The sequence below is a fragment of the Microtus oregoni genome, unplaced genomic scaffold, assembly GCF_018167655.1.
Source record: "Microtus oregoni isolate MIOR12 unplaced genomic scaffold, Mior012 000024F_ref0000369, whole genome shotgun sequence".
In the NCBI taxonomy this organism is placed as follows: domain Eukaryota; kingdom Metazoa; phylum Chordata; class Mammalia; order Rodentia; family Cricetidae; genus Microtus; species Microtus oregoni.
The window spans coordinates 1,169,353-1,181,743 of record NW_024543083.1 but is presented as its reverse complement, the minus strand read 5'-3'; the positions used below and the strand labels follow the sequence as shown (position 1 = coordinate 1,181,743).

Here is a 12,391-nt window from a genome sequence, read left to right as displayed (position 1 = left end):
CACATTTCATAAAATTTACTATGTAAACCTTTTTTATTAGTAGTAGTATGTGTGTCAACATACATGTTTGAATAAAAACAAGCATGTGCCACAACACACATGAAGAAGTCAGAGGAAACTTTTGGGAGTTGGTTCTTTTCTTCCACTATCAGTTCTGGGTATCAAACTCAGGTCATGAAGTGTGCACAATGAGCACTTTTATCTGCTGAGCAGCTCACCAGCCCCCATCTGTACCACTTTCAGTATCATCGTGTGCTTTCAAAGAGTTGTGATTCCTATGCTTTGCTATTTAAATATTTTGTTTGACTGCTTCTATGAACTAAAATATTTAACAAAGTTTATCAGGATTTTCTTAACACTCTTTAGACTTAAAATATTTGCTAAATTTCCCTTTAATTTAATGAAGCTCTTCACTGATTGCTTACAATCAAACATTTTATATTTATGAAACAAATAAACAAAAGGGTAGGATAGTCCAGTATCCTGGCAACTCTGAGAGATGACTCAATAGTTAAGGACGCTTACTACTCTTGCAGAAGATTCAGGTTTGGTTCCCAGCACCCCTAGTGGGCAGCTCAAACTTCATTTCCAGGGAATCTACCCCCTCCTCTGGCCTTTACGGGCTCCAACATGCACATGGTGCACATGAACTTAAGCAGATACATACATACACACAAGTTTTTTAAAACAAAAATCTTAAAAACAAACATTCTGATAACTGTAAATGTTCTAATATCCTACTTACTGAAGAAATTTATTTTAAGTGCCCAAAAAAAGGATTCAAGGGACATATCCACAAATCACCATAACTTGCCTTGGAGTAGTAAGATGATGGACAAATATTTTTCCTGCACTTTTGAATTTTAGATGATTATTTTTACTATCAGAAAACCAATTTGAGGAAGTCATGACATCTCAAAATAATTTTACTTCTCATTACTATGAAGTTTCCATTTGAGCAGCCCAGACCTAATGATTTTAAGGCAGTCAGATATACAGGTTTAATCTGTGTCACTTCATAGCTATGTGACTTCTGATTTTGACAAAAAAGGTAGATTAGTATATTAAAAATTATTATTTTTAGATATAAGGAATCAGACTTGAGATTGGAACTACTAACCTACAAAGCCAACTCTTCAAATGCAAACTGAATACCAACTTCTTGTTTTCATAAAATTCCAATAGGATAACAATTATACAGTGTGTTGATACATTGTGGGTATTGCCTTGTAGGAAACAGTGGGTAAGCCAAATTTTTAATATCTTGCTCTACAAATCAGTTTTTCACGAATTTATTTCCTACACAAAAGCACAAGTTAGCATCTCTATCCCACACATCTTAGAAAATAGCTAACATGCAATCATTCATTATAATTCCATGACATCTTTTTTAAAAAAGTCAAATTTCCATAGTGTGAGAAGGTAAACATACAGAAAAAGAGAAAGGTACCTTCTCACACTATGGGTGAGTGGGACATTCAAAATGACCCCCCCTAAATACATCAGAACGAGAGCATCCAATCCTGTCAGATCTACTTGAACACAATCAACCTTTTGAAAAACACTGTAATTAGCTCCATTATGGGAAGTTTCATTAATTTTTAAAACTGTAACTGGTGATAGGAAGACTAGCTTTTAAGGATTGTGAGTCAATCAGTAGATTTTTTAAAAAGTAAGTTTGACCTTGTAGCTAACAGAATCATCGGTGTGAACTATCAAATGTTTACTTGACTCTTTAAAGAAATTTACCTCAAAGAAAAAAGTGACCAACCATTTAGTGACAACCAAAAAGAGAACGTTAATACTTTATTTCTCCTTTTCTGACAGTTTAAAAGAAAGACTCATTGTTTAACCTGAACTAGGAGCTTCCATTGCACAAAGAATGGAGAAGAACACAGTGTAAGGGTCATGTTGCTTCAAGTCTATAAAGAGATAACCTAAGCCAAGGAGCAAAACAAGTTTTCACAAAACAGCCCAGCAGGTGATGGCAATCCGAAAACCCGAGGAAGCCTCTAAAGCACAGGCACCAAAACACATCTAAGACATTCCTCAATTACCCAAAATCAAACTAATTTTCAAAAACTATGTTCAAAACTCATCATCCCAAGTGGTTAGGCTTTAATAAAATCCCAAGAAACTCACCCTAGTTAAAAAAAAAAAAAAAAAAAATTTAAGACCTGATGGTGGTGGTGCACTCCTTTAATCTCAGGCAGGCAGATCTCTGTGAGTTCAAGACCAGCCCTATCTATGAAGCAAGTTCCAGGACAGCCAGAGCTGTTACACAGAGAAATCCTGTCTCAATTTCCCCACTCCCCCCTCCCTCCAAATAAGGAGCACAATACTTTTTAAATAGTAAACTAAAAGTCCATTTTGAGATGTGTGCTTCTGGCACATGGCTCATTTGATACTAAACAAAGAATTTTTCTTTTACGTCATCCTCACACTACAGCCCCATTCATAATTAATCCCGCAATTCTAATCATGAACCCACATGAATGACACACATAGCTCAGCTCATTTTCTATTACAAAATACTGCAATTATTAAAAAAGTAGAAACTCAGGTGGCAAACAGTATAAGCTTATCTGGCATGTCTAACATCACGGGGTCCCAAGCAGTAAGCCCCCTCACTGAGGAAGCGAGCTGCTTGACTGGCATAGCAGCATGCATGTGCCCTAGGTCAGTGGTTCTCAACCTGCAGGTCGCAACCCTCTGGGTCACATATCAGATGTCCTGCATATCAGATATTTACATTATAACAGTTATGAAGTAGCAATGAAACAGTTTTATGGTTGGCAGTTAGTACACCATGAGAAACTGTAATAGAGTCAAAGCATCAGGAAGTGTGAGAACTCCTATTCCAAGAGAAGAACTGGCCTGCTGTGGAGCAAAATGGTCTTTTATCCTGTCACTTGTATTATTTTTAATAAAACGCTGATTGGCCAGTGGCCAAGCAGGAAGTATAGGCGGCGTGACGAGAACAGGGGATTTCTGAGAAGAGGAAAGGTCAGTCTGCAATTGTCATCCAGACACAGAGGAAGCAAGATGTGACTGCCTTGCCAAAAAAGGTACCAAGCCATGTGGCTAACATAGACAAGAATTATGGACTAATAAAAGATATAAGAGTTAATAAGAAGCCTGAGCTAATAGGCCAATCAGTTTATAATTTTAAAAAAAGCCGGTTGTGGTGGCGCACGCTTTACAGCTGCATTTATAGTATAGAGACCACACCCAAGTGGTCGGTATCTTAAAGGCTACTGGCTGAAGGAGTGGAAGGAGCTCCCACATTACAGGCTCAGCCCATCCTTTTATTAGGGATCATTCCCAAAGCAGCCACTGTACTCCCTCTTCCTGACAACACTACTCACCTGTCAGGCCTTCCCAGCTTCCCCACACCTAGCATGCACAAGGTGAACACACACACACACACACACACACACACACACACACAGTCTCAGTCAAACCTTCAGGAAGACACACCCATGGATTCAATGCTTGCTCATGCTATGTCCTCCTAAAAAAAAAAAAAAAAAAAAATCTATGCACTGAAATTTCCAGTGTGACAGGATTAGGAGGTGAGGTCTTTGGGAGGCAATTAATTAGGTAATACAAGTGAAATTTAGAGCCTTTATAAGAAAACCCACGAATAATGTGAGATTCCCCTCTTTATGCTGTGAATGCCATTGGTTAATAAAAGAATCTGCTTCGGCTTATAGCAGGGCAGAATATAGTCGGGCTGGAAGAGATATAGCGAGAGAGTAGGCAGAGTCAAGAGAAGCCAGTAGCCATAAGAGACAGATGCAAGATGCTGGTTGGAACTTGGAACTTTACCGGTAGGCCACAACCACATGGTGATACATAGATGAACAGAAATGAGTTAATTTAAGAATAAGAGCTAGTCAATAAGAAGTGTGCGCTAATAGGTTGTAATTAATATTTCAGGTGTGGGCAGCAGTCTCCGCCAACACACGAGTGCTCATTTACATGTGTTCTCTTTTCTCTCTCTCTCTCTCTCTCTCTCTCTCTCTCTCCTTCTCCCTCTCCCTCTCCCTCTCTGCTCACCACATGAGAATATACTAAAAGTTGGTAGTCAGCAACTCAGAAGACAGCTCTTACAAGAAGCAAACTTCTAGGGCCCTGACCTCAGGCCTTGTGGCACTAGAGTAATTTTTGTTATTTATAAGCCACCTAACTATTATACTTGAGTAATTATAGCCCAAACTGACTACGATAACAATCATAAATGTTTAAGTACCTTCTTGCTTTTAAATGCATGATATTGAGCTGGGGGTATAAGTAAGTGGTAGAGTACATGAAGAGCACACATGAACACTGTAGTCAACCCTACCACACCACACAAAGACAAAAGTAATCTATGAAAGAGAAAAACATACAATCTCACCAACATACTTGGAAATGTTATTTGCAAATCATAACCACCATCTCAGCAACTGCTACATCAGTAAGAGCACCGAGTACAAGTTAAAGCTCAGGTTGGAGACATTCATACTCCAACTTCTTAGAAAAATCAAACCCCCAAATGAATGTATCGTTTTCTCCAATGCTAGGACACAGGACGAGTCACTGGGAAACGCAGCTTCTAGGATGATGCCAGTAACCTAGTATATAGTCACAAGCTGCACAACAGTGTTGGGTCCAAGAGAGACCGAGTCACACGACAATGAAAAGATTGTAACAGCACTGAAAAGCCCTCCTGAAATGATATCACTGCCACTGTGTGTCACAATGCATTACTTTATGTTTTGTGGTGATTCTGGTGTAAACAAACCTGCTGTGGTGTACTTGTGCTCTCGCTGTCATCATACAATTACATATCCTACGTAGATTTGGTGATGCTAATAAAGTACTAGGTCAGTGTATTGACCACATTATGCTTTCATCACTATTTTAAAGAACACTATTCCCTTAAAAAGGGCATGGAAAGCAGCTTTAACCAGGTCCTTACAGAGCTGCAGAAGGCACTGTTGCCGCAGAAGACGGTCCAGTGCTGTTATTGTCCCTAAGGCCATTCCAGCAGGACAAGACACTGACATCCTAGCTTCCAATGGATAGACCAGGAACTGGAGGACAGCTATGACGATGATTCTGACCTGGTGTCAGCCTCGACTGATTAATATATTTAACAACAATGTATAGAGTGTAAAATACAAATTTTAAAAATTGAAAAAGTTATAGAATAAGGATACTAAAGACAAAAATATTTTGTTCAACTGTGTACAATATATTTGTGTCTTAAGTATTGCAAGAGAATCAAAAGTTCAATTTTTTTTTTTTTTGGATTTTTCGAGACAGGGTTTCTCTGTGGTTTTGGAGCCTGTCCTGGAACTAGCTCTGTAGACCAGGCTGGTCTTGAACTCACAGAGATCCGCCTGCCTCTGCCTCCCAAGTGCTGGGATTAAAGGCGTGCGCCACCACCGCCCGGCAAAAGTTCAATTTTTTTTAAAGATTATAAAGTGGAAAAGTCCTTACTGGACATGGGAATACAGACATACTACTACTCAGAGGAGTCAAGCAGAGGACTCAGAGACCTTGACTCTAACAAACAAAAGGGAATCAAGGTTGTTACATCATGGGGAAAAAAAATGTATGAATTAGGGTGGCAGTAAGTATACAATGATAATCAACAACAACAAAACAAAAAACTATCGGAATATAGACTAAGCCTTCCTATTCACTCTCCAAATTTTGCAAACTCCACTTATGTCTTTAAGGGTATGTATGCTAAGTTTCACTTTTCATATTTTGTTTTACTGTGTATCTCCTATGTTTATATACAAATGCCCCTCACTCTGTTACTATCAGAATACAGACACTGACATAACAAGTGTGCAGCCTAGAAGCAATACCACAGAGCATACATGAATATATTAGGCTGTGCCTTCCAGGTCTCTGTAACCACACACTGATGGTCACACAACAAAATCTCCTAGCCATGCATTACTCCAAAGTTACCCCTATCAATAGCAACATGAAACTCTAAGTGTACCTTGTGTAACCGCCTCCTCCTGGGTATGGGTTGAGCCCATTCTATCAGACTCAGCAGAGGAGGACGCCCAAGAGTGCTGAAGAGTCCAAGTTCAGTTTTACTCACCATGCCGCTTGCCTCACTTCAGCTTTCTCTGAAGCCCACTGCTATGTTGTGAGCTGCTCTATGAAACTGAACACCTCAGTCCAGCAACCTCCAATGTGTACATTTACCAAACCCAAGATCCAGTAATTCTAATAAATTTTTGTTCAAGAATGAAAAGCCTTATACCCACAAAACAAGATTTTAAGAATATATGTCAAAACAGCTTTATACATAATAGTCAAAACTGGAAAGAGCCTAAGAGCCCATCAACAGAAGAAAAACAAGCTTGGCGACAGTATACTGACAGAATGAAATCTACCGAGCATGGGCAGAACTATGCATCTATTACAGGGGGTGGGAGGGGCAGGACTCACAGAAAAGTGTGAACTGTATATGATTCCTTTTAAAGAACTTTTAACGTGTAACTGACAATCCCAGAAAACTGAACTTCTAGACTCTGTGGTGGCTGAGCCTAGGCAGTTTGGATGCTCACCTTACAAGACCTGGATAGAGGTGGGCGGTCCTTGGGCTTCCCACAGGTCAGGGAACCCTGATTGCTCTTCGAGCAGATGAGGGAGGGGGACTTGATCGGGGGAGGGGGAGGGAAATGGGAAGCGGTTGCAGGGAGGAGGCAGAAATCCTAAATAAATAAATAAATAAATAAATAAATAAAAGGGGTCTGAGTTGTGTGGGATCTCTAAGCATCAAAACTCAGCTTCTTCAGGGCACCTACTCAGCTGTCTGCAACCCACACTGACACACATTTAAAGGGTCTGAGACACTGAGGAATATCTACGCTGACAGCATAAGGCTGAAATATAAGCAGTCTTATATAACAGTTTGTTATTTTTCATTATTGGAGATGTGTTTGTGATGTCATCAAATAGCTAGTTCACTCTTTAAATCCTCTGCCTCCAATGTCTGACACCACTGAAGCAGAAAGACAGACACTCCATGCATCTCCCTAGCTCAGAGCTCCTTGTCAACTGTATAAAAAGAGGCCATTTACATGTACAATTTTAAGAAAACACAAGGAAAAAAAAATCCTATTTTCAACCTGTGGTTTTAAGTGGAAGAAGGAATTTGCAAAGCACGTTTCCTTTTCTTCTACCACAGCCAGACCTTTCAATTCTGAGGAGCTGGGTTTAGTGGCACATGCCTGTAATCCAGCACTTGGGAGGTAGTGACAGGAACATCAACGAGCCAACCTACCCTAAAGAAGTAAGACTGTGAAAACTAAGAGTCAAATAAGGTACAACCAAGGCTGTTGTCATCAATAAAGAACAGAAAGGCACAGGTCGCACCAGTTACCACTCCAGGACTGAAACACATGGATTGTTATTTGCCACAGGTTAGGGGACACCATGTGAACTGTATATGATTCCTTTTAAAGGAATCCTGCTAAAATAACAACTGTACTGGAAGTAGGACGAGATCTTTATGAAAATTCAGGATCTGGTGTAAATCGGGTAACTCTTGTGGGGTTAAATGTGTGCTGCAGACGGTCCTATTCAAACCAAGAAAGCAAAGCTGACATACATTCTACGTTTGGCTACTTTTGATACTAAAATGCCTTATAACATATAGGACAATTCAAGAAATATGTTAGTTAACTGTACAGACGGCTACAGCGAACATCTTCAATCTAAAGTAAACACCATGCTAGGCATGGTGGAGGCTCTGTGAGTTTAGGCCAAGCTGATCTATACAGTGAATAAATTCTAGGACAGCCAGACATATGTAGAGAGACTCTGTCTCCAAAAAAAAAAAAAAAAGGAAATACTATGAGGGCCTAGAAAGACGACTTATTGGTTAAAAGTGCCTGCTGCTTTTCCAGAGGACCAAGTTAGGTTTCCTGACGCCACTTCACACAGCACTCCTGCTCCAGGGTATCCAACACCCTCAGGGGACCCACACACATGCACATCCCCAAAGACAGACACATATACACATGAATTTTTTAAAATGGAGCTTAAAAAATACTAAATACTGAGACCTCAAAACTGTTTGAACCTTTAAAAAAAAACACCTCATCTGAACTCTTTTGTAAAAAGAATTTCATCAAAATTCTATCAGTTACTACAAATCCATCACCACTAGGAAATGAATTTAGACAATTTCATTTTAAAGCAGTAGTTTAAAAGCGCTATAGTGACCTTAGTGCACACCTAGAACCGAAGCACTCCAGAGGCACAGACAGGCAGATTGCTGTCAGTTCAAGGCCAGCCTGGTCAACACAGCCAATTCCTGGACAGCCAGGATTACAGAATAAAACCCTATTTCAAGAACAAAACCAAATCATCTTTTTAAAAAGGTTTCCTAACTGCTCCAAACCCAGAATTAACAGCCTCTTTTATATACTCCAAAAGGCAGCATAATACCCTCCTACAGGTGACACTTTGTGAGATTTTGTGTTCTTTAAACTTCCTCACTACACAGTGCAATAAAGTTGTGAACTATCTGCCACTCCAAAGTTCTGCCAGTATTTAACATATAATAAACTATTATTAGCTATAATTTTTAAATTTTTCCAAGACATTTACCTATTCCAAAAAAAAAAAACTATTCCAGGATAATACAACGACTATAGTAACAACCAAGGACTAGTCAACTAACAACTACTTTTAACTACTCAGCCTACATCTAAGGGAGACTAGACGAAAGGAAGCTTTAATGTTATACAAACAAATATGAACGTGCAAGCTAACTACAGAATGCTTTTTACCATGGAGAATTTAATAATTATTGTTTTGTCTGTTTTCGACAAATGAACTAAACGAATGAGGTTTAAAAAAAAGCAGGCTATATCAAGGTTAGTTCCTCCTAAGTACAAAATAATTATACAAGGCTGTTTCACTGTTTGCAGATGAGAATCCCCAGCAATTTGTGGATAACAGAAGGCATGACTGGGAAAGGAGCGCTAGTCTGTGTGAATTGATTCTAAAAGAGCAAACCGATGCGCAAATAGATATAGGTAGCATGTTGGTGTTACGGATTTGTGAGACAATGTACTAACCAGATTTGGGGGAAAGTACTTAGTAAAGAGTCTCGGCCAATTTGTTAAATGAGACTTAAACCTTTGATTTAGTCTACAGAAACAGAGTCCAAGTGTAGCGGCAGAGGCCTGAAATCCCAGCCAGCACTTGGCAGGCTGAGGCACAAGAGTCTTGCGCCTCGCCAGATCTGTCTCATGAGACAGAGAAAAAACTAGCGAGGAAGGAAAGAAAAGCCAGACTACAAAAAGGAACGCTATTTCATAAAACAAGCAAGAATCTTGAGTTTTCATTTAGTCAGATCAAAGTTTCCTTACAAGCCAGTTCACCATACTCAATAGCATCATATCCAGCATAGATCCAATAATCTGATGATGATTTCCAATGCACACATACCACTGGTCACTACCCATTAGTGAATCACAAACATAATTTGCTAAAAGTTAAGTGAAAGACTATATAAAATGCCAAAGTACAACCCACATATAAGTGAGAGTATGATTTCCATTCCTGAAAGTTCTGATTAAATTTCGACAATACAAAATTTATTTCAAAGTATGGGCTGAAAAAAATAATAGCTACCCTTTCTACAAACCCCAGACTACACTTTCTCCCGCCCCCTCCAAAAGCAGCATAACTTAGAAACTCTTCACTGCAATTACAAAACCAAGTACAGATTATTATAGCTTAAGCTCCAAATCAAACAGCTGACTCAACATCCACGTTCCACTACTGCGCTTGTGAACCTGTGCTCGCTTAAGCATGTGTCCCTCACTCTCTAGCTGCAAGAGAACACAGTACCTGCCAACTGTAGAAAACATCATCCGCAAAGTCTTAAGCCTAAGTTTACAGAACAAACTGAAGGAGTCACACCCACTGAAGTGTCGGCAAGAAGAGCTGGAGGTGCAGCCAGTGGAAGAGTACGTCCCCAAGCTAAGCGCAGTCCTGTGTTCGATGGCATGAAGACAGACAAGGGGCTGAGGAGCGGGAGCACTGCTTATTTTTCCAGAGGACCTGAGCACCATGTTGGGTGATCCATAGTCATCTGTAACTCCAGCTCCAGGAACTCCCTCCTTGGAACTTCCAAACGCTCACACATACATACACACACACACACACACACACACACACACACACACGTACTCATGAATAAAAAGATTTAAAGGCGGGGGTCTTTGGTATTTTTTTAAAGGTGTGCCTTTTAATTTTGTCCTTCTGTCCTATTTGAATTTATACTACCTATGTAAAGTATATACTTCAAATGTAATGTTTTAAAGTGCATAACCTAATTACGTTTAGCTATAAAAAAAAACAGGAGGTATCAAGTCAGTGAGATCATGGCCCTTTTGTTTTTGTGATACATGTTTGTGTTTTATAAAACTACTATGTGTTTCTAAAAGAAAACAACTGCTTGCTCAGAAGGGGGGGAGGGGCAAAAAAGTAAAGCTCAGCGTTTAGGCATCTGTGCCTCTTTGGAGACTTTTCATGCCAGAGACTTCTTAACTAAATCCTCACTCAAGCAGAATATCATCTGCGTCTCTAACAAAACGAGCTGGCTGAGACAAGGCAAACACTCAACGGTGGGGTGCAGAACTTGAAAGCTACTCTCTCTTCCCTTATCCTAAGGCGCACAATACCCCTTATCACTAGCGTCGCGGGCAGGCCGGTTGTAGTCTTTCCCAACAGACTGCAAACTTCTTAGAAAAGGGTGGACTCTCACCAACCCCATCCGTCTTTCGTTGTGTTACTAATACGACACAGTCTCAAACACTTGTTGAGTTACCGTACACTACTTTCGGCTCGGACTGTGTCAAACAGTGTCAAACAAAGCAAACTAGCAGCAGACAAACGACAAAGCTACTCCGATCTAACTTCTCTCCGACACACTGTGAAGAAGTTCTAAGGATGCCCAGACCCAGGGTCCACCACTAACTACATGGAGTTTGCGTAAGTTGAAGTACCTCGGTTGCAAACTCCAAGGAGTGGATTCACATATCCCCTCTTCCACGCCCCCACCGACCCAGGCACGAACTTCGGGTCTCAGGGTGAGGCGTCAGAGAACACCAGTCAAGCCCCTACTTGTCCCGCGACAACCTGTAACTCTTTTCCCTAGTCCGATCACCCGCCCTCGACTCCCAAACCCGTAAAACCCAACTCCAAAGTCTCTCCCACCTGCGGCGAAGTGCAGAGGAGAAGACTTTCGGCCGGCCATGTCCTTTGCATTCACGTTCGCTGCGTCCACCAACCTCTTCACCCGGGACACGTCCCCATTGCGACAGGCCTCCAGCAGCTCCCGCAGGGCCCCGCTCACGGCTGGGACCCCCGGGCCGAGGCCCGCCGCCCCGGGTCCCAAAGTTGCTGTGGAGACAACTCCGGCCCCCTCGGGGCTTTCCGCTAAGCTCGAGCCAGGGGAGGACGGGGAGGAAGACGGAGAAGAAGTCGGGGAAGAAGTGGACGACGCCGAGTTGTTACCGCCACCGCCGGCTGCGCTGGGAGCGACTCCGACGGCGGCGGAAGCTGCCGGGACCGCGGCCGTCGCTGCCACCGAGCAGACGGCGCCGTCCACTGGGTCGGGAGATCGCGGCCTGTCGGGCGGGTCCCGGCTGCCATCCCCCTCTGGCAGTGCCAGGCCGTGCCGCGGGGAGGCAAAGGGCGCCAGGCCGCCGGCCGTGGGCGAGGCCGGGGTGGGTCCCGGGGCCAGGCCCGGGCTGAGCGGCGGGGGAGGTGGCGGTGGCGGCGCCGAAGCCCCTGGGGCGGGCTGGAGCTGTTGTTGATGATGGTGGTGATGATGCTGAGAGCGACGCGACGCCGCCATCTTCCCACTCCCCCGGTTCTGTCACTGCGGCAACGGCGCCACCGCCCGCCCTTACTTCCGGCTTTTGGACCAATCAGAATCCAGCATACCGGAAATGATTCTTGCCGGAGAGGGTGGAGTCCGAGAGATGAGGGGAAGTATTGGGAGTTCAGGGACCAGACGGCCTGTGGGCGTGGCTTTGTAGTGGAGAGGCGGGCTTTTGTGACGCCCTGGCGGGCTGTCTTGGCAGATTTGAATGCTGTGGCCAGCCACTTGCCTGTCGGAGAAACTTCCTCTTGGCTTCACTTTCTGCGGATTGCCTTGGCTGTCCCACCTGAGGACAAGGTGCCCGTCAGTCCGTCCTGTCCGGCTTCAGAAGCAGCTATTGAAGTGTAACTTGGCGCAAACATCTATCCAATGTCCTCGTCCTGCTATTATAATTAGTAATACTACTAATACTGTCCACCTCACAAAATTGCAGGGATCAAGTGAACTAATGCATGCAAAAGACTC

The 12,391-nt window shown here is 42.5% G+C and overlaps 1 protein-coding gene across 1 annotated transcript in view; it reads right to left on the bottom strand.

The window, feature by feature from the left end:
* Tnks (tankyrase) overlaps nt 1–11,933 on the bottom strand; it is a 157,969-nt gene extending 146,036 nt beyond the window's left edge. The window contains exon 1 of the mRNA XM_041673586.1: nt 11,257–11,933. Within this exon, the coding sequence (XP_041529520.1) occupies nt 11,257–11,899 (643 nt within the window). The 5' untranslated portion in view covers nt 11,900–11,933. The remainder of the gene's footprint in view (nt 1–11,256) is intronic.
* Nucleotides 11,934–12,391: the final 458 nt, after the last annotated feature.